This window comes from Drosophila busckii, chromosome 3R (assembly GCF_011750605.1).
Source record: "Drosophila busckii strain San Diego stock center, stock number 13000-0081.31 chromosome 3R, ASM1175060v1, whole genome shotgun sequence".
Lineage (NCBI taxonomy): Eukaryota > Metazoa > Arthropoda > Insecta > Diptera > Drosophilidae > Drosophila > Drosophila busckii.
The window spans coordinates 7,671,909-7,694,620 of record NC_046607.1 but is presented as its reverse complement, the minus strand read 5'-3'; the positions used below and the strand labels follow the sequence as shown (position 1 = coordinate 7,694,620).

The following is a 22,712-nucleotide window of genomic DNA, read 5'->3' as shown; positions in this document are numbered from 1 at the left end:
TTTTAATAGAAATTTCATGTGTAATTAATGCGACAATAATAAAAATATATAAGTGCGTGTACGTGAATTACAAATATATTCGAATGGGCCTAGCCCAAAAACTTTTTGTTTTAAACATTTTTTATAATTTATATATCATGAATATGAAAAAATCATGAAATAACTTTACAACTGTATAATTAAATATTATGAAAATTGTGCAATAATATAGAAAATTTCTCTAAGAAATTGTTAAGTGAAACGAATACAATAAATATAAATAATAATAATAAAAACAAAAACCTTTACAATTAGATAGTTATAACAAAAATAACGGTAAAAGAAAACTTACACAAGTGCTGCTACAGCTAAAACAATAAAATTCTGCGCCATTTTGTAGACCCAACTTACAAATACCAATACACGCAAAGCTCCAGCCCACTCACACAAATACACACGCATACACACAAACAAAGATACAGATGCCAACGCGCAGCACCAATACCAAAACGACTGTGTACATATGAATGTTTGTATGTAAAATGTTTGTTGGGAGCCTGGTAAATTGCGATATGGGGACCTTGAAATAGAAGAGCAAACACGCCAAGACAACAAGAAGAGACCCACCAAACTTAATTTGAAAAACGAAAAAATATAAAAAATAAAACGAAGCAGTAGACAGTAGCCCACCTGAAAAGTCAAAAGCCCGCAGCACCTGCCAAGAGACATTTTTTGTTTTAACCAAGTACGCCCACGCAAGCGCATGTCCAGCTACAACAACAATAAGAAGAACAAGAAGTAGAAGAACAACAAAAGGCAAATTAAACAAGTTCTACCAAATAATTTGGACTTGATTAAACTTGTCACAAAACGCCGCCAAAAATTGTTTGGCATGGAAACGCCGTCAGCATCAGAGTGGAGAGAATCGCGTCGTCAGGGACAATCAGAAGCAAGGCCAGCAACAGTAGCAACAACAGCAAGAACAACAACAACAATTGCAGCTATGCAGAGAAGAAGGATAACAGCACGTGGATTAAACAACAGCACATGGCTGCAATTTGTTGCCGTTGTTGTTGTTGCAATCCTGCTCAATTGCCAGCAGTGTCAAGGTGAGTCTTAAAATACATCAGTGTAAACAATTTAAGCGCTTTAATTGCGACGCAATATTTTAACAATATGCAATTACCAATCGCTGTCAATTCCCCCTCAAGGCCTCTCAAACACTCGCAAGCTGTCAAACACAATTAAAAAATACTTGACGAAATGCCGAACGCTACAAATTTATTCAATAATAATTGATGAGTCATATAATTTATAGTTTGGCGGTGCTTTAAAAATTATAATAATTGATTTTGCACAGCTCACAGCATTGAGGTGTTGTTGATGCTTAAGACAATTACAAATTTAATTGAGAGACACTCTTAACTGCGTGTAAAGTAATGCTTGATGAACAAAGAAAGTAATTTAGCAAACCATGGCCAATTACATGCTGACTGATCATGATATATGTATATAGTGTGTATGGCTAACTAGCACAATTGTCAACACTGTATTTGCTTTTCAACTTGACACTGTTTGGGTTTGTCTCTGCTGCTGATGACTGAGAAGCATTTATATAAGTTTTGGGGGCTTGCGTAAGAGCAAAGAATGGTCTATTGTTTTGCCATAACCCTAACATCATTTTGTGGGTCTTATTAGCATAATTGGCGTGGCCAACAACAACCACAGTCTTTGGTTCATTGAACTGCTGGTCAGCAGCAAACAAAAGACTGCGCAAAAGAAACAAAAGTTAATAGAGCTAATAAAAGTTTCACATGGTATAGGCCTAGGGTTTTTTTTTTTTGAAAAATTATGCGTTGTAAGTTTGAAAGTTATACACAAGAGGCTATAAACTTATCTATGTAGCGCATGTAAATCGAGCTCAACTGCTCTGATATCTCAAGCATTGCTTAGCACTTTCAATAGGTTTATGTTAAACATATTACTGCCACTTATGAATTTATGCTGTGCCTGTTATGTAAAAGGCATTTGTGCCATGGCGGCCAATGAACCGCAAAGCACAAAACTAAATCATTCATATCTCAGTGCGAGTACTGCCAAAAAATAAACAGCGAATGGTGTAATATATGTGGCAAACCGGTTGACGCCGACTATTGTGGCAACATGTCGCTTTGTGCTTGGGGCTAACGCTTCTCGCTGCACAGTGAACAATTCCCAGCTCCCACATAGCCCAAAAAAAAAAAGAAAAAAATTACATATCAAGAGCTGTTGGCGCTGACTGTGAACAAGACTGCGGCAGCTGGGTCAGTCGGCCCACATTGACGCTTATGTAACACGAGTCTTTTGTGCTTAAAGCAAACACTACACTGAGAGAAAAAAGTTGTGCCTAAATTGCAGTCAAGTCAAAACTTAGCTATAAATATGTTTGAGCTGATGATGATGATAAAGTTGAAACGCGCAAGTTGTCTGCATTTTTATTTGTATATTTATTTATGACTGTTTTTTTTTTTTTGCTGTGCAGATCGAATATTAAGCTTTACCTATAATGTACTGCAAGCGCAGTAAACGTCGCTGTTGAACTCAATTCCATTGCCAGACTGTTGTCGTTCGTCTCGTTGGCTAATTAACATGCCACAAATATGAGGCGGCAACGCTAACTTGGCAAAAAAATAAATGAAAGTGTGTCTACTCAGCTGCAGCAGAGTGCATAGCCAAGCATTACGTATACGCAGCTATAAAGACCAGTTCATTGGTGTCTCGCAATCCATTAGCAAACTATGCTGCGTGCTGTACATGTAAAATGACAGTCGTTAAGCAGGTTTTTTGTTTTTTGAAGTGCATTTAAATTTGACTGAAAGTTGCACGTGCAATTATTACGCATAGGCGAACATTTAGCGAATTTAATATTCTGCTTTTCAATAGTTAAAGTAGTGGCTATAAAATGATTTTTATATTCTGATTGCAACATTTTTTAAAGCATACTTTTAGGCATTTGTCTTTTAAGATTTAAAATATAAGTGACCTTTACATTTAATAGACCCAAGTAAGCACATTCTGCTGCCATACTGCTTTCTTGGAATTGTTATATTCTATATATATACAATTTCCATTGAACAGCACATGTCAGCAATTTGCAGACAATAGCTTAAAATTAGTCAAGTGTCAATTATCAGATCATTTACTACAATATATATATCAAATATATATTGACAATTTATACGTTGGTGGCTTTGAGTGAAGGCGTCTTGGTGCAGAGGGCATTTTAGATGTACGACAAAAGTAATATTAATTATATAACTTGGTTAATGCTTCAAAGGCGGACCTTTGATCGTGGCCAAGGACGGACTGTTAGCTTATCGCGTTATGGCAGCCAACGTCGTTTAATAAGCGCTGGGCGCCAATGTAATCTAATTCACAGCAGCCTCACAGCTGGAGGCGCTGAGTGGCATCAGTTTTCACGTGTGTAGTTCTAATGCCGTGCAGATTGTCGAGCAATTTGCAAAGATTAAATTAGCTGAAGCGTGTGCAGTCAAGCAAGACTTGTGGTCGCTGCTCGTTCCTGTTGTTGTTGTTGTTGTTGTTGGACATATTGCACATATATATGCAACCACCATAGAGTTTTATGTGCAACTCATGCGCGCAACAGAGATGGCAACGTCTGCGCGACTCTTTTACGTGGCTGCTAATGCGCCACGCCCCAGCCCTTATCTCACTTAAGCCCGACTCAGCACCAGCCCCAGTCTCATGCCGCTTGCCACAGCGCAAACTAGATTTTCGCTCTGTATTTTGTTGCTGTGCGCAAAATTTCTAATCTCAATGCCGGATTTACGAATTGTGCTGCTTCCCATACGGAATGGTGTTAGCTGTTTTGGCAGCTCCCCAGCTGTCAGACCATCCTTGCCTCCCCCGCTCCCCCCATGACCCATCCGCAACCACATTGAAACTTTGTGTACATATTTGAGTTTCATTTCGTTTGTGGTTTGGTTTTTCGGCAACATGAAGTCATAAAATTGAAATAAATATAAATGCGAGCTGCGAGCTGCGCTGGCTTCCAACTGTGCGGCAGCGGCAACGCCCCTTACTGAGAACAAGTGGTTGAGAGCTGGGCGGCGGTTACGTTCAAATCCATAGCGTGTCGCTTACAAATCTCCCACGAGTGTTGGATTACAACTGGAGATGAAAGCACACCAAAGATTAATTCCCTTACCAGACTTGTTAAACAAATTGCTGATATAATGCAAAGCGTTGAAACAAAATCAAATGCAGCTGCACTCACTCGCTTACCTGAGTTGGCTACCTGAATATTTATTATTGCATATCAATGGGAGTTGTATTCTCTCAAACATAATTCCCAAACAGTTCTAGCTAGCTCAGGCTGTTTACCCCTTAGTCGAGCGGACTTAAGCATACTTACCTGGCGTAGAGGTTAACCGTGATCATCAAGGCGGTTCCTCCGGAGCGAGGCTTGGCCATTGCACCTCGGCTGAGTTGACCTTTGCGATTATTCCTAATGTGAATAACTCGTGCGTGTAATTTTTGGTAGCCGGGAATGGCGTTCGCGCCGTCCCGACATTTATAATAAATTTAACTTAACTTGTTTGCTAATAAAAGTTAATCTGGTTGGTCATTAAATAAAGTTCTATTGTATGCAAAAGGGTGCTTATACTTATTTATTGCTATATAAATAAAAATATACCCATTTGCAGCATTGTAAATTTTATTTAAATGGAGAATGTATTTAAAACAAGTACCGCCTTTAGTGGCATTTATTTTGAATTTATTTATTTTGCAGTGGGCGGTATTTCAATGATTTTGTAATGAATGTTCAATGATCCAAAGATTCCACAAAAGATTGTGTTCACTTTTTTTTTTTGCTAAAGAGAAACAGTTTGAAGGTCACTTTTAACTGGGGAAAGGGCATTTTTGAATTCGACAAAGAAATTTAAAAAAAACCTGCGTTATTCAATTTATGTGACAATTTGATTTTGAAAACATTTGCTTAACGAACTTGGCATTTCCAAATTCAAATGTATACAGTACTGTTTGAGACTAATTGCGAGATTCGTGGCCTTTAATGATCACTTTTGCTAATTATTAATTTTATAAATCAGTTGCAAAACATTGGTAATGCATTTTAATTAGCCAGACAGTTTCAAAATTTATTGTTACAGTTTTTAATCAATAAATTGCAGCTACTATTGTTTTCTTAATGTTTTAGCCTTTCACTAAAAAACAAAAAATGGAAGCCATTTTAATCTTTTAATTTAATAATTGTTTTAATTTTAATTGCATGACTCCTCTGGCTTAGACTTTTATTTTTATTTTATAAATAGAGCATTGATTGAAAATACTGCGGAAAGTACTGAATATCTATGAATAATATTATTTCCTCCTTTTATTTCATTCATATTATTTATTAGCCAAATATCAATAGAGCAGTAATAATATATATATTTATATGAGCAATATTTTGATAGAATAACTATAGATAGCTTAACTATCGTTATGCTTGTCTATTAGGAACAAATAATACATAAATTAAATTATAATACTTTAATCAAGATATAATATAATATAAGTCCACTATTTAAATAAATGCCGCTTTAAACAATTATTTTATTTATTATGCTTTAGGTTTATTTTGGGCTTCGATTCGACACAGTGTCGTTCATTAGCTTTTCTGCTTTGTGGTGTCTTTTCGTTGGCTCGGAAAACGTTTTCGCGCTTCTTATTTATTTATCATCATTTATTAAAACGTTTCGCTTCGATGCCAAATCTGAAGGCAAGTGCTAAAAGAAAAGAGTCCGAAAATTGTCGCTGTCAGATTACGGTGCAATATTGCTTCCAGTTGCCATATCCTGCCGCTTTTCCGCCCAAAATTCATCCCACTGCCGAACCAAAGCAAAAGCACGAGCTCGCGCACGAGTTAAAGCGAGCATGGAACAACAACAACAACAACAACAACAAAAGCAACAACAACAAACACCCTTGTTGGTTGGCTTTGACACAAGCAACAATTTACTCGGTTTCAGGTTAAAGTCATATCGTTAGCATTAACGCTTTTTGATTTTTATTGAGTCAGCTAAATTTTATTCGATTTGCCATCCATGCACACACGAAACACGCACACACACACACACACACACAACCAGCGGCAGCAGCAGCATCCCCCTGAAATAATGCAGAGACAACAACATACTTGGGGGAGGAATATTTTGAAGCTTTAATGATGTTGCTGTTGTTGGACGACCAACCAATGAACCCGCCAGCTAGCTTCAGCTGTGGGGAATGAGGGGGATGAGCGGTGTGTACGGGCGGGCAACCTGCTTTCCGGGAGTTTATTTGGCAAGTAAATGAAAATTTGATTTGGAATTTGGTACGTGGTGCATGCCGAATATCCAGAACCCCCCTCTGTTCACGGCAATGTTGTTGATGACGACGTCAAAGTCGAAGTCGAAAGATGGGCATGTGATAAAATAAATTACGGGCAGATTAGTGCGAATTTAATTATCATTTGTTCCTTTGATGTGGCACGAAGGAAATAAATACGATAAATAAGAAGATTATAAGCAGGGGAAAAAGTGTGCAGTATTTATAACTTCATTTATTAAGAATATAAAACGCTTAGCTAAGCTAAAGCAATAGAACTAAGTAGCTTGTGTGAATTTTTTAAACTGTTGCCTACTTTCAAGCAAATTTCTGTTTCATACCTGAAATTGCTAGAAATTCCCAAATAGTTTTAGCAAAGGCTCGCATGAGACTCCCTTGCCGAGCTGAGATAAGCATACTTACCTGGCGTAGAGGTTAACCGTGATCACGAAGGCGGTTCCTCCGGAGCGAGGCTTGGCCATTGCACCTCGGCTGAGTTGACCTTTGCGATTATTCCTAATGTGAATAACTCGTGCGTGTAATTTTTGGTAGCCGGGAATGGCGTTCGCGCCGTCCCGACATTAAATAATAAATCTAATTAAATATAGTGAAAGTCTAAAAGTAGTATTAAAATAAACTATTACTTATTATCGTAATCAGTAATGAACACAATCGGTGTATTGATGCATCCGAAATGTGTAAGCAGTTAAAAAATCAGATAGGGTCTATAAAGTTATATATTATATAATGTTAAATGAAAGTAGAATATATTAAAATACTTTCCGACTATTGGAATGCTGCAGCCTATCAGTGGCCTCTAACTGTTTGAGTATATTTTACTCAATGCAAAAATTTTCTCTGAGTGTTTCCAGTGTACATATGTATGTTGAAAATGTATTTGTAGTGTTCCCAACTTCAATAGAATATGATATGTATTTATTGATTATACATAATATTATAATTTAAGAAAGTTCAGGCTTACGCCTTTAAATATTTGGCGATATCTTTGTCGTTTCTTACGATCAAGTTTACTTTGTAAGCTAAAATTCAAGAGCTGAAGGCTCTTTCGTGTTGAGCTAGTGCAATTTCTATATTAGAGTCTTATGGTCGTCAGTTTTATAACTATAGCCAGGAAGAATATCTGCAAATTGCTTGATTAATATTAAAAATTAAATTAATATAACTTATTTTAAAAATGTAAGGTATAGTTCAGTTACATTTTGGCTTCAGCTCGATCATCGACACAAGTTGGAAATTATAAAATTACTCTTTCTCCAACAACTAATGTTTGTCTAATAGTTCGTCTAATAGTTTTACAACTTTGCGTATACAAGGCGGCAAAATATTAAATATACGCGCTTTACAATTAATATTCTAATATCAATAGTTGCACTTAAGATAAATGTAATAATTAAATGTAGCTATTGTGATTATCAAACTGAGTCAAAATGTAAAATATATGATCTCGCTTCACTACAACTAATTAGGGTTTTAATTGTCTGCTGTTGTGCGCTTGTGCTTATTAAATTACTTTTAAGCTCGCTCGCTCTCTCTTTCGTTTTGCAGATAAAAGAATGATGCTGCCATTGAATCGATAGCTAAAATCCGCTTATATGTTTTTATATGTATGCGGGAAAGTACGCTGTGGTTGCCTTTGGTTACGGCTCGTCAGCAGAAAGACAGTTGGGAGTAGAGTAGAGTCTTGAAGGGTAGAAGGGTGGAGGTGGAGGTGGAGCGGTCTACCCTGTAACAATTCATTTGCTTAAACGCACTTGCTGAGGGAGGATGCGCTATGATTATGCAACCCTTTGAGTGAATTTTATGTACTTGAAAGTGTTGATGACACTGCTGCTGCTACCCATTTGGAGGATATACATGATATCCCTGGTTACCAGTTAATTTAGTGGACTTAGCCCTAAGCTGTCTGCGCACTGCAGCTTAAATGTGATTACTGAACTTCAACTCAACAGCAATTCATAAAGTTTTGTACTTTAAGCAGCGCATTACTTTCTTTTAAATTTCATTCGTAGAAAAATGTGTCATCAGTTCGTTGCGTGTTGGCCTGACAATGCCTGGGTAACAGTTTTATCTGATGCTGAAAAATCTTATCACTGCCAACAGTCAGTTGCCAGTGGGGCAGAAAGATAGATAGAGAGCTCGCTTGGACGCTGCCGTTGGACTGTTATTTGTTTGGCATGCTGTGCGTTTCGCTTCTGTCAGCGCCCATCCGTTGCGTTGCTCAAAACATTATTAACAACAACAAGAGAGCATTGACGTCTGAGAGTGCCTGACAGCCAGCGGCGAAGCATCCAACACCCTTCCCTGCCCAGCACTTCAAGTCTTATGTGAATATATTGTAACTAGGCTGTTGGCAGTACCAATGGCAATAGCAACAGCCACAGACACAGCCACAGCAATAGCAATAGCAACAGCTACAACGATAGCCATAACTACGTTTGGTAAAACGGTGGCTGGCACGCTTGTCATCGTCTCGTCATCATCATGAACATCATCATATTGTGCAAATATCCTCGAGCACGTAAGGACACGTGCTGCATATTTGCGGACTGGGACCCAATCTTCTGAGATTAATGCACGCATTAGTAGACTTAATGCATATTACGTTGTGTGTGTGTGTGTGTGTGTGTGTGTGTGTGTGTGTCTGTCTGTGTGTGTGCGTTCAAAGCATACTTTTTGTTACTTTGTATTGGTATTGGTCATTGACTGTGACGCCGACACCGACGTCGACGTTGGCTTGGCTACCAGCTATTGAGACATTCTGGGGAATACCCGAGAAATCAATTGCTGAGGTGCCTGCCAGATGAAAATTGCTTTTCATAGCAAACACAATTGAGACAATACATCAAGGACCATTGCCTAGAGACAGTGCTAACCATAGTCGCCACTTATGACTGCAAAGCTCTCGGCTGCATTAATATTTCATAGCAGCATAATTGAGTTTCAAACTGAGAAGATTATGCGTCTCTTTGAATAATTTTAAGCCGAAAAGCTATTTCGTTGCAAAATAAGCATTTGTGCTAAATTTTATAAGCTGTATTATAAATCATTGAACATAATATGAACAAACAATTTGATTTGTATAGTAAAATGGTTTAATCTAAAACAACAAATTTATTAAACAAGCATTCGCGCATTTATTTCATATCAAAGCTTTCCTACTTAAGATCGAAACTGAGTAAAGGCAAGGAATGTCCTTGCTTATGATATTTAAATACAAAATGTAGATTAATATTAAGGACCAGTAATCACGACCATTGAACTTGGATTTACATATATTTATTTATTATTTGGCAATTATAAAGCGATGTGTATTTAAATGAATGAAAATTAGATTAGATTCCGGGGAGCAGTTAGCCTTGTCAAAGGCTTGTTGAAAAATTATGAAATTCAGTTAATTATCATTCACTTATTCAGATAATTTGTATTTCTATCCTGTTTTTTGTTTAAAAGAAATAATTTGATATTATTATTTTCAATTTTTAAAGCACTTTGTATAGGACAATTAATTATTTTAAAACGTGCTGATTGAGGCTTACTAAGTTGATAGCTTTTGGTTGCTAATTTCAATGGTTTATCAAATAGACGAAACATTTAAATACGCCAAACGAAGCAGCGTGCCTAAGCCTACAAAGGAACTTTTTAGAATTTGCCTACATGGAACTGCTTTTGATTCGAGTATTTTTTGAATATTTATTCAAAATTCCCCAATGCCTTTGCTAGTCGCTACCCCGTTTTGGCTTAGCATTGAATTTCAATACATTTCATGGCTTTCAATCAATTTCATGGCAAAGTCAGAGCACAGGGGTTTCTTGCCAACTACAACTCCCCAAGGACTTGTCAAGCGGATTGCAAACAGAGCGTCGCAGGCAGCATCATTATCAAGCAAGCAAGACAGACAGAGAGACAGACAGACAGACAGATACATCATTATTTGTTATGCTTGGCGCTCAAACGTCATGCAGCTCATCAGGAGCAACAAAAATTTGTAGTTAGCAGAGGTAAAGAAACGAGTTGCAAACTTTTGTGGAAGCGGATTAATTTGTAAGGAAGCTGTGTTGCGTTTTGTTTTAGTCCATTGAAACTACAAAGTCTTAGGATTATGAATACCATAAAACCCCCTCAGCTTGCTCCTCTCTCTTTCACTTTGTGTGTGCTGCAACTTGTCAGTTGCATGCCAAACTTTCTGCATGGATTACATTACCAGCAAGCAAACTCTCAAGCTCTCAATACTTAACTACGCTTTTTGTACTCTTTGCAGCTGCCGGACGTGCACCGCCGGAGCCGTACTACGGCCGCTTCATCGGACAGTTTACGAACTTTGCGCACGGCATTAAGGTAGGCCGGCACACAGTGTGTACAATAAGTAACTTGCCCAAACTAAAGTCTCTAAACTCTATTTTCTAGGGCTCCATCTATGCCGTGGACGAGTCCACGCTGTTTGTCAAATCCTTTGCCTACGACGGCACCGGACCGGATGCCTACTTCTGGGTGGGCAAGACGCCGCGGCCGTCGCCCGAGGGCTACATTATACCCTATCCGGAGGAATATAACGGCGTGTAAGTAGACGCATTACAAATGCAGCGAAATCTGCACAAAATTTCGAGTCCACACTTTGCTTTTTATTGGATGCCGGCTACTCGAGCGCAACGAGCCCATTTCCCCAAGAAGAAGAACTGGAGAGAAGTGTGTGCATGTGTGTATGTGTATCCTTGCTGATTTTACGTTACGCACGGTTGACAATGAAACCACTTTTAAAAATTAAAAAACATTTTTCATCTTGGGAAGGCGAGAGAGCCTTCGTTCCGTTCGCTTTAATGCTTTATTGTTGCTGCTGTTGTTGTTGGTGATTGTGGTTGTTGTTGTTGTGGTTGTTGCTGTTGTGGTTGTTGCTGTTGTTGTTAGCTGACGCTGTTGTCGCTTCGTTGCCTTCTAATGCGAAAAACTCATTTATTTCTTTACGTTAGATCTGCGGTCACACATACAAACACAAACACAAACACACACACACACATGCATATATATCCTGACACATACATATGTGCATGCTTTGGCTACAACAATAACAACAACAAGCAATAAAAGCCACAGCCACAAGTGCATGCTGTAAAGCAAAGAGCAATGTGTGGAACGTTGGGGCGGTTGAGCTCTGGGGGTGGTGGGGGGCTGGTTAGACTTTCACAAGCGCAAGGTTAAGCCGCACTACTATATATAATACTATAGCATAGTTTGTGTGTATTTTTATTTACCTTGCTTGCTTCTTAGCTCATTCGTAACGTTTACTGTTTACTGTTTCTAGTTTTTGTTTCGGGGCTTTCTGGGCGGCCACTTGAACGCACTAAGCTGCCGCTGAGCGGTTGCATGCCCCAGTAGCTAATCGCTGCAACAATTTGTCGTCATTTGCGTGCTTAGCCCTTCGACATTCGTCATTCGCCATTAGCTGCTATATATTTCATTATCATTTTCACTTAAGCAACTTGCCAGCCTAATCCCATGCTAAGGTTAAGGCAAAGTGCCCAGCTAACACTCCAGCTGACGGTTAATCGTGTGCCCCTGAAATAAGCGTCAAGCATCAGTATCTAGCAGATTTCATTCGATGGCAGCGCCGTCCCTGCCCCTGTGGCATGCCAATGTCATTCCTGTTGCAATGTCACGTTTAGCGCATGAAAAAATAACACAAATAACATATTGGCACGTGTGCTTAACAATACACTGAGCAAAATATCAAATACATTATAATATATTTATAAATTAGTTTCCCAAGTTTATACAAAACTTAGCTGCAAATCATTAACTGAATAATTGCATTACCTTATTATTTTTAGTTATTATGTTATATTATAATACATATACATATATAAATACACATATTAATGCTATATATACATATATATGTATGTATATATAAGTAGACTAATTATTAATAAATGAATTATCTTGGTATCAATTGACATAAATATTTTGGTGCCTTGTTGCAATGGCTTTGAAACGATTTCTGCGCTCCACAAACGGCTCCAAGTTGGCCTTTGCTTTGGTATGTTTTAGAGCATTCAGACTGGCCAGCATCTCGCCTATATCACTTATGAATGTCATGATCTCAGCATTCGTACTCTCCAATTTGTGCTCATTTTCAAGTACCTGATGCATTAGCTGTTGCATTTTTTTTGGTCCCCAACGGCGAATGGAAATGTTGCTCGATTTGGAGTATCCCTCGAAATTGGGTTTACATGACACAAGTTCCATTAGCTTAATACGGGACTTTAAGGAAGTGTTTGGAATATGCTTGCGTAGTTTTTGCAGTTTACTTTTTGTTTCTGGTGCAAGCTTCCCCTTTCTGGCGCGTTCAATTCTTTCAAGCCGCGAAAGAAGTTGGGCGGCCAATTTTCTGCGTTTCCAATAACTGTTCTTTTGCTGCGTAACATCCACAAACAGATCCAACTGTGTATGTCGTTCCATTAGCTGATGTAACTTGCGTTTCAATCGATCCACTTTCCGCTGATCCTTAAAATGCTCTTTGACTAATTTCTCGAATGTATTTTTCCACTTTCTCATTGTAACGAATTTTCTGTAATGTGAATCGGAACAATCTCAAATAGCCTAGTACATGTGAAGACCAATTAGGAAATTTAAAATGTTTTAAAAACAAGAAAATTTTGATATGAAACTCAAAGTGGCATAACAACAAAATATACATCACATGTATTAAATAATCAGCGTAGAAGTGAAAAGTGCATTGGAATGTTTTTCGTCCTAATCCAGTTAGCTCTAGAATAATTAGTCATGAATAAAAGGCAAGCAGCTAAACGGTTACATACACTTTGACTAGAAAGCAGCAACTTATGTACATATAAGATCAGCATACAGACTGTTTTATAAATATATACGGATAGACAAACGTACAACGTCCAATAGAGTCAGTTAGTTTTCATTATCAGGAATATTAACTTTGAATAAAGTGAGAGACGCCTTCTTAGACTCTTTTTTGCTCAATTTTAAGATACCCATTTACACTTTTTATTATCTAAGTATTAGTTTAATAAATATTAATCCAAGTTTAGTATATAAGTATATACAATTGCATTAAATTCGTTAACAAATGTTATATTTAGTTGGCAAAAAATAATTCAAAAATAATCCTATTTATATTTGATTTAATTTTTGGCTAAAAAAAACATTTTTGTTACATTTTATCTTATGACTGAGTAAGAGCTTTTCAATGTACTATACTATATTGAAATATTTATTGTATATATCAATGTAGTTTGATGAAGTTTCTTTTCACATGAAACATTTTAACAAATTTAAAAATATAATTTTACTGCTTGATCATTCATTCAAGATCGTTTACAAACAGAATTCTAACTAACAATAAGAGTACACTCTACTGTATACATAGCTTATATTTACAGCTTATGCTGTATCTTGATGTTTTTCAGTGTAAAAAATACACAACATGCGCTCAGTTGAATGTGATTTTCAATGATTTGCCTAAACAAACTTGATGCGCGTAGTCTTTGAAGTAAACATAGCTGTTACTTGCCACACCAGCAAGCTTTTCACTCGAATTGATATATGCCAATGTTGCGCGTGTTGTTGTTTTGCTGTTAGCTGTTAGCACTGTTGCTTGATGACGTGTATATGGGCACATCGTGTCAATTCAAAGGCAGTCGCCCACCACCCTCAGAGCCGCAAGCTTCGGCTCAGCAGCAGCAGCAGCAGCAGCAGCAACAGCAACTTCATATTGTAATCGACTTTAATGCGTTTCATTGTTGATGCCACGTGCCGAGCTTTATTAGTTCAATGTACAACAGTGGCATGCCTCAGCCCAGTGAATCTGATTGTGTTGGGGTTGAGCGACACGAGAGCGACGCTCTAGCTCAATTGCACGCTTTTACGCTTTCAGACATACACATTACCCAGGCCACAAGCTCACACAGACACAGACACGCACACACAGACACAGAGCGTGTGCAGTTTCTTCAATATGCATATGTATGTTGGTGGGGTGTGGGTTAGCTGGAAGTTATAGCTGATGATTGCTACATTATGTGGCGCCGTTCATTAACTGCCAAGTGTAGCATACATTTGTGCGCTTTGATTACATTTAATGTTTTAGATAGTTGCACACTGATTGGCAACTTGTCCGCACTACGACTAAGCGCAGTTTAGACTTCAATATTCGACGGTCACATCAGCTTTAATTACAGCTGCATATTCCTGCTGCTGCTGCGCTGCTGCTGCTGCTGACATTGCTGCTCACTTGGCTTTTGTATTTACGCTCGTTTAGACACTCATACACTCTCGCTCGCTATTTCGCTCTTGCGCGCGCGCTCTTTTGTGTGTATGTCACAATGGATGCATCGAGCATAAGTAATTAAATTAGAATTTTTATTTTGAGCAGCATAAAAGCGACAGCAGCAGCGACGCTCTGCTGATTAACGCCCCGTTGCCATGACGCCGACGCTGACGTGGACGCAGCCATCGACGCCCGCTGGCAGTTGCTCATTTGCATTTACAGCAAATGCACGCTCAATACCTTACAACCCCACCAATCCCATCATCATCATCTACTCTCGCCGCCGCTGCTACTGTTGATGCTGATTTATGCTGATCCCATTAAAATGTGTTGCATGCAAAGTGGCAAAGCGAAGTTTTAGTTTTGTGTACAACAGAGCGCTGAAGCTGTAGCTCCCACTTCACTCCCACCCCTCGCTTTTGGAACCTGTCCCAGCACGTCATGCCATCATTCATTCAGTGTTAATGTTAATCAACGTTGACAACGCAGCCGCAACACGAGAAATGCTTTATGCGCGCCTGCAATGGCTTTAACTTAATTAAGCGACAAAAAGTTGCTGAATTCCGTCGAAAGGGAGCCAAAGCCTAAAAGGGGAGAGCAGCTCAAGCTCAGACTCAAGTAGTTATGCCTGTTGCTGTCAGGTTGCTGGCAAAAGTTAAATGCCACAGTAAATCCAATGCAGGAGTATTCGAATTGAAAAATTTTGTGTCTTGAGCCAACCAATATTAATTAATATTTATATTTTTTATATTAGGGATTTTAATTTTTATCATATCAATACCGAAATTTATAAATAAAACTAAATTACAACAGATTTTTTATTTCAATTATTATTTTCAATCTCACTCTAATTTTTTTTATTAAAGGGAATTTTATAAATAAAAATAAATTATGATAAATACATATTTAATTTTCAATTTGTTAAAACAATGTTGCCAAAAATCTAATTTTTTTCGTAATAACTCTGAAATTAAAAGTATCTTACCAAGGAACTAAGCGTCTAAAACTTATGAGTGCAATGTTTTAAAAATTCTTTGAAGATTTCTAATTTGGTAGACGCATTTTACTTTATTTATTCACTAGAACAAATCGACCCGCCCTTGTATTTACTACATAAATATGAATATTATTACATACATATTTTTTATACGGTTTATATATTTGCTAACCGCCCAGTGCATTAACAAAATTCAAAATTCATGCCTAATAATTTTCATATAAATTAAATTGCCTGAGCAGGACTCAGCTGTGAGGCTGTGGGTTTGTTATTGTTATTGTCATGCTGTTTATGACATGGACATGCGTCCGCTCATACAACAAATTAAGCATTCAAAATAATTTTCAGTAAACACTCACACAGACAAAGACAGAGATAGAGACAGATAGACAGACAAAGTAGGTATGTATATCTTTAATTTGGGGGAGTGACTGGCTGGCTGGTATGGAAATTTTTTCTGTTTACTATGAGTGTCTGCTGACTGAGCTGGTTTTATTGCTATGCAGCATAGCTGAATGAAAATTTATTGGGTGTTTGCATTTTTTCCTTTTAGGATTTTGCAAAGCAAGCAATTGTAAACAGCAACCGCAACAGCAACAAGTTGCGTATGCTTTTGTTATAGGTAGAGAGCTGTGTCTGTGTCTGGCTAAAGCTAAAGATTGACCCACTGAACTTTTGTTGAATATACACGCAGTTTGTTGAGGATTTCAAACTAATTGTGCTTTGGGAGGCGGATGGGAGCAAAAAGCAAACAAAACTGTTTGGCACGAAAATCGATAAATGCTTATGGATTTGGCTGTGTGTGTGTGTGTGTGTGTGTGTGCTGAGTGCATCAATGAGTCCAAATCTCGAAAACCCGCACACACAGCAGGCCCAACAAATCAAATAAAGTAACTCACACACACACACACAAGCAAACTTGCTATGTATTTGCAATAAGAAAACAAAAGTCAAAAGCAAACAGCGATTTGAAGTGCTGCTTGGCTGTCTATGCTGACAGGCCGACAAAATGAGAATGAATGTATCTTAGAGATATAAAGATTCGTTGCGCTGTTGACAAACACTCACACACACAGACACACACATATGTATATAGAGAGCCATTCAATTTGTTTTGGGCTCATTAAAGGTCAACGCCAAATCTGCAACTTGCGACGAAGCTGTCAACGTCGTTTCAAGGGTGTAAATTAAGTGCTTAGCCATGTCTAATGTCGATTTGTGGCCTAGCCGACACTTGTTACACTGCATGACTGACTGATGGACTGACTGACAGACCCTCAACTATCTTTGCCTCTTCTATTTACTATAATATGCTCTCGTTCTCTTGGCAACTCAAGCTGATTATAAAGTCACAATATAGTAGCTTCATTTATTCGCCTCAGCTTATTGAGCATTATGCATTTTCCACTGATTGCTTGAAATGGCAAATTAAAAATATGCTTAGACAACAAGCAAAATGCAAAGACGCTGCATAATAAGCGCAGAATGCTTTTGTTAGAGCACCAGCGACATCAAAGTCATCGAAGAATGCATTGTTAGCAGCATAAGCAGTTGATAATAAGAGCAAAAAGAGCAAAAAATTTATTATTAAAAGCAAGCTGGTACTAGCTAAGGCTCTATGCTCTACTATTCATTAAGTTAAAAGCTAATTGGTTTTTGTAGTTAGTTGAGTCTAGTCTAGTTCTGGTCATCTATAAGAACTACAAATTATCTAGAGGCCCAACAGATTATTTGTGGCTAGCTACAGCTCAATGAATTTTTTTTGCCAGAGATAAAGCAGCTAAAGTTTGTTTTGTAACTTATAATTTCGGGTCTTTATCAAAATATAATTTAATAAAAAAAACACTATCAATGCCCACAATTCTTAGCGTATTGACTACAAGTCTTTGAGCCAATCGAATTGACAGTTTTGTTCTATATAGAGAGCAGCGATTAACTAAACATAGAAGATAACTGCGCGCTTGTTTTTAAAACATTTAAATTGTTGTTGAGGTGAATATTAACAGACAAAAACACAATAGCAATAAAGATAAAGACTAGCATTAAATGAAAATCGAGTCAGGAACTTTATTATTAGACAAATTATTAGGCTGGTTTTAATAGCTTAATAGCTACTGTATTTATTTCCGATCAGTTTTATAATTCAAATTTAACAACCAACCAAAACGCTAGTTTATATATTCAAAACTATGGTAGCTATAGTGCTTATACGTGAATAAACTTAAATAAATACTTGTTCAATCGTCGATGTATTAAAGTTCACTAGACAAAATAAATGATATTTACCACTTATGGAGAAGTATGTATATAATGCTAGCGAGTTAACGAATTCATTCATTAATTCATACACGTTTATATAAATGTATGTGTGTGTGTGTGTGTGTGTGTGTAATCAGAAGGGGGAACTGTAGTGCACATGAGCTGCGAGTCGCAACGTTGCATTAGCCATAAATCTTCGTCAGAGCCAAAATGAATTATGCGAACGCAAAAACCAAGTTTGCAATTTTAATGGTTGCTTTTTTTTAGAGTAGTGCAGTTTAAATTTTTTGGTGTGTAACAACATATATAGACAAACATATGTATATGTGTGTGTGGCTGTAAGTGTTGTGCGTGTTAATTGGATAAAAAGCGTCATGGAGCTTGTCGTGAGAGGAATAATGAATGGAATGCTGTGAGGGCAACAAAGTGCATTATCCACTATCAGAGTTGATAGTGTTGCATTTTCTGGGCGATTTCGCTTTAATTTTAATGACACTGTAACTACAGCTGCCCGTCAATATTGACAGTGCAAATTGGAGGCGTGCACTGTTTGACCAATACTGGGTCGAAGTCGTGCCCCCGAGGCCAAGGAACAAAGCAGCAGCAGCACCAGCACAATGGACAATGGCCAGCCAAAAGAGAAGACAAGAGTGTAGAGTATTTATATATGTGTCAGAGCCTTTAAGGACTTTAAATAGGCGCTGCTTAAGCGCACTTTAGACTGCCAAGCTGAGAGCCAATATCTGGCCATATGTATGTACATAGCTGGGCCAAAGGCATTCTTAACATTTTAGTGCAGACAATTTACTAAACTCTTGCACATTCTATTCTTCTTCTTCTACTCGCACACAGAGATCCGCCCGTTCTGTCGGCGCACAACAATACGGACATCATACTGCGTTTACCCATGGGCAAAAGGATTAAGGACATTCGATGGCTGTCAGTGTGGTGCAGACGCTTTACGGTAAGGCTAATGGCAAACAAAAAAAAAGTAGAAAACGCGGCACGCGCCACGTTTAAAGATTTATGTGCTTTAGATATTTAGTAAAGCGTTTTGTTATTACATTTTTTTCTAATTTAAAAAGAAATATTTTCTTTTTTAAGCTACGCTATGAGCAAAGTTTTGCGCATTGATTTTTTTTCTGTCAGCCAACTGTAAAGTTTGTTTTCATTAGAATCTTTTTTAGGCAACTTTTAATTACATTGCAGCATAGAAAAATTGCAGGCAAGACAGCGTGACCGCACCCCAAATGCATTATATACAAAAATATATATACAAGCATAAAAATATAATGAGCAAAGCGTAGTGAAATTATTTGTACTTAAAATTGCATTTTAAAATAAAAGCTGCAAATTTACTATCAAAACTCCAGCGTTAAATGCTGCATTTATGTGTGTGTAGGTGTGTGTGTGTGTGTGTGTGTGAGTAAAAGATGGCCGCCATAGTAAAATAAATTACAGCAGACATTTTTGATTAACTCAAGTGGTTGCATATACACACACAAACATTTCTACATAAACACACACAGACACATACAGAGTTTACAAACTCTTACACACACACACAGCATGATTATACAGGGTGCCACATTTAAACGTTTCACTGTGCTACGCGCGCTCTCTGTTTCTCCATTTCCATTGACTGACAGCCAAAAAAGTTCTTGGGGGCTGACACACACACAGACACACACACACACATACACGTATAGTACACGCATACACACAACAATTGGGGGTATGTTTGTTTGTATGTATTGCGAGTTGAGTTTTTTGTGGAGTTCTGCGCGCGCATGTCCAATATTTGATGGAGCCCACTCCCCCGGCTATTTTACGTTTATATACAAAGCGGCTTATATACAATTGCATTTATATATGTTTATAATGCAACGGCAAAAATTTGTTTTTACAAATAATTAATACAATCTGGTCTGAATGCAACTTTATTTAATTTATTGACAGGTGGACTTCGGTGATGTCTTCATACCCGCCAATCTGGATGTGCCCAAGCCACGAGTGCTGCCCGAATTCAAGCGTCTGGCCCATGGCCTGCGCTCAAGCAACATCAGCGTGCTGGATGCCAAAACATTTTACATGTAAGCGCACAAGTTATAAACTTTATAATTAACCAACTGACTCAATTAATACGCAGTCCCAATTTGCATTACGATGGCGCTGGACCCGATGCTTACTTCTGGGTGGGCAATGGCAGCGAGCCCGATTTGCGAGGCGTTAAGGTGAGTTTGACAGCACAAATTACTGACTGCACTTATTTCAATGCCCATTGTCCACCAGGTGCCCAATGAGATTGGTTCGCTGGAGCCGCTGCGCGGCTATCAGGGCGAGGACATAGAGATTCAATTGCCGGGCAGCTTGACTGTCTACGATATTGATTGGCTGGCCGTGTGGTGCGTGGAGTATCGTCATAACTTCGGGCATGTTTTCATACCCAAAGATCTGGATGTGCCGCCTGCTTTGGGTCAGACCAAGATAACGGTAAGCCATCAGTTTCAGTTCAGTTTCTTAGCCCTAAGCCTATACAACAATCGTACCGAAGCCATAACTCATTGCCATAACTCATACTTGTATATCTCTTTAACTTAAACGCGCGCCCGCATTAGCCTTCATGGTGGTACACACCCGTGAGTACTAGTTCTAGTTCATGCTGCATGCTGCACACCGTCGCCAGTCGACAGCTACGTCCATGCTCATACTCTTTGCCTATTTACAGACAACCACAACGCCGCGTCCCGTCTACTCCAATTGCCGCGAGATACTGCCCAACAGGCTGCAGGTCAAGTGGGAGCTGCAGGGCGAATACTTGCAGATCGAACTGTTTGGACGCATTACCGAGGAGCAGTACATGTCCTTTGGACTCTCTGGCGCCAATGGACGCGCCCAAATGGCGCAATCAGATGTCGTTGTGGCTTTCTATGACACCAATGCGCGCGTGTTTCGTGCCGAGGACTATTTCATTTCCGATCTGTCGCAGTGCGATGGTCAGCGCGGTGTTTGCCCCGATGAGCGCATTGGCGCACGCAATGACGTCATCGTAGGTGGGTGGCTTTGCACTTAGAAGTGTTTTAATCAAGAAATTCTATTGGAGCATTGCCATTTCCAGTGAGCGGAGATCGCAAGAGCGGCGTCACCAGTGTGCGCTACAAGCGCCTGCTGCAGACCAATGAAGCCATCTACGATGTGCCCATTCCCATAGATCGTGAGGTCTCAATCATAGCCGCTGTGGGTCCGCTCAATGCACGCAAGGAGGCCAACGCGCATGCCCACACCGCCAGCGATCATAATCCCGATGATATACGCATCAATTTCTCCAAGCGCGTAAGTGCTCCAAGCTTGACTAGAAAACCCAAGTTAATTGCTTTGCCCTGCAGAACGATCACTCCTGCAAGAATTCGCTGTACGAAGTGAAGGACGAGAGCGGTCCCAGGCCTTGGCCCACGCGCAAGATTCAGGGCGTCACCAAGTTCAGAGCAAGCATTGGTCCCACTGGCGGCAAGCGTGGCTATTCGGCTATAACGGGCACGCCCAGCTGGGGCATTGCCTGGTATCTGAACGATCAGCTCATACCGGAGATAACTGTGGAGCGTGGCAACACCTATGAGTTTATTATCGAGGGCGGCAACGATCCCGCGCAGCCCGCTAGGTAAGCAAATTGCAGCTGCAAGTTATAAACATTCGTACTATATTTTGCTCTACAGATATCATCCGCTATATATCACCGATTCACCTGAGGGCGGCTTGGGCCAAAAGGCGGGGCTGGAGGCACGCAATCAGAAAGCTTATGCTGGCGTGGACTTCGATAGCGATGGCAATGCTATACCCACGGGCTGTAAGTAGCTTTAATTAACTAACTCTAGCTACTTAATAATTCTGTTTTCTTTAGTGGGTCGCTATTGCGAGTGGGAGCATCGCACTGTGGATCGTTCGTCGGAGATTGAAACCTTTGAAGAATTCAAGGACACGCTGGTGTTCAACTGCGAGGATGGCGAGCCTGGGTATATGAATTGGACAGTGCCACTAAACGCACCCGACTTGCTCTACTATCAAGTATTTAGTTTAAGCTTTAAACACTTTAAACTCTTAACTAACTTTGTGTTATCAACAGTGCTTCACCCACAACACTTTGGGCTGGAAGATTCACGTGGTGGACGCCGGTGCCGGAGCCAGTGCTGTCAGCCTCAATCGCTCGACGCTGTTGCTCTACTTGCTTGCCACAGTTCTTAGCCTGGTTGCAACGCATTCTCGACTTGCTGGCACTTTGCTTGCCTGATAGCATTCAATTGATTTAACTGGAAATTTTCAAATTGCCAGCACTTGAGCAATGCCAGCAACTTTCACATTTCACTACAAAGTTTTTCAAACGAATTTACTCACTTTCAATTAGGCATGGCATTGCTGAAGCTTCTGAACTGTGTGTAAAATGCAAGCAAGCAGGCTTATATCGAATGAAAAGGAAAACATATCTTCAGCATTATTTTTAAGGTGTAAAACTGTTGAGGCGTGGGTACTCTAAGGTCGCAGCGAAGGCAAACTCTTTGTAAATTTATGCATATGGATAGTCTATCTACATTTTTTACATGTACTAATGTGTGTGTATGCCAGTTGGTTTACAAAAACTTTAAATTTACTGCATATATAGATACATATACACTTGTAATTTTTGCTAGCAACAACTACTACTTACATACTTTAAAATTAAATTACGGTTCGATGTATATGTAAGCCGACAATAAATAAACGCGACAATAAATTGAAATGTGCGCAAACATAAAATTTTAA

The 22,712-nt window shown here is 38.9% G+C and overlaps 2 protein-coding genes and 2 non-coding genes across 5 annotated transcripts; 3 read left to right on the top strand and 1 right to left on the bottom strand.

Annotated features, from left to right (window-relative positions):
- Positions 1–249: 249 nt before the first annotated feature.
- Positions 250–22,712, top strand: LOC108603639 (protein Skeletor, isoforms B/C). Of its 2 annotated transcripts, XM_017992600.1 has the most exons (14): positions 250–1,088; positions 10,628–10,704; positions 10,774–10,925; positions 18,771–18,882; positions 19,878–20,011; positions 20,068–20,152; positions 20,211–20,411; positions 20,537–20,557; positions 20,647–20,971; positions 21,037–21,251; positions 21,305–21,576; positions 21,632–21,762; positions 21,817–21,980; positions 22,039–22,712. In XM_017992600.1, the coding sequence occupies exons 1-14, from the start codon at positions 872–874 to the stop codon at positions 22,201–22,203; spliced, it is 2,271 nt and encodes a 756-aa protein (XP_017848089.1). In that variant the 5' UTR covers positions 250–871; the 3' UTR covers positions 22,204–22,712. The 2 variants fall into 2 exon arrangements, with proteins under 2 accessions (XP_017848089.1, XP_017848090.1); XM_017992601.1 differs by lacking the exon at positions 20,537–20,557.
- On the top strand, positions 4,386–4,550 carry LOC117134885. The gene has a single exon (XR_004458899.1). It is a non-coding gene; the product is annotated as a U1 spliceosomal RNA (small nuclear RNA).
- On the top strand, positions 6,764–6,928 carry LOC117134874. Its single transcript, XR_004458888.1, has one exon. It is a non-coding gene; the product is annotated as a U1 spliceosomal RNA (small nuclear RNA).
- On the bottom strand, positions 12,279–13,023 carry LOC108603641. The gene has a single exon (XM_017992602.1). The coding sequence runs from the start codon at positions 12,916–12,918 to the stop codon at positions 12,310–12,312; it is 609 nt and encodes a 202-aa protein (XP_017848091.1). The 5' UTR covers positions 12,919–13,023; the 3' UTR covers positions 12,279–12,309.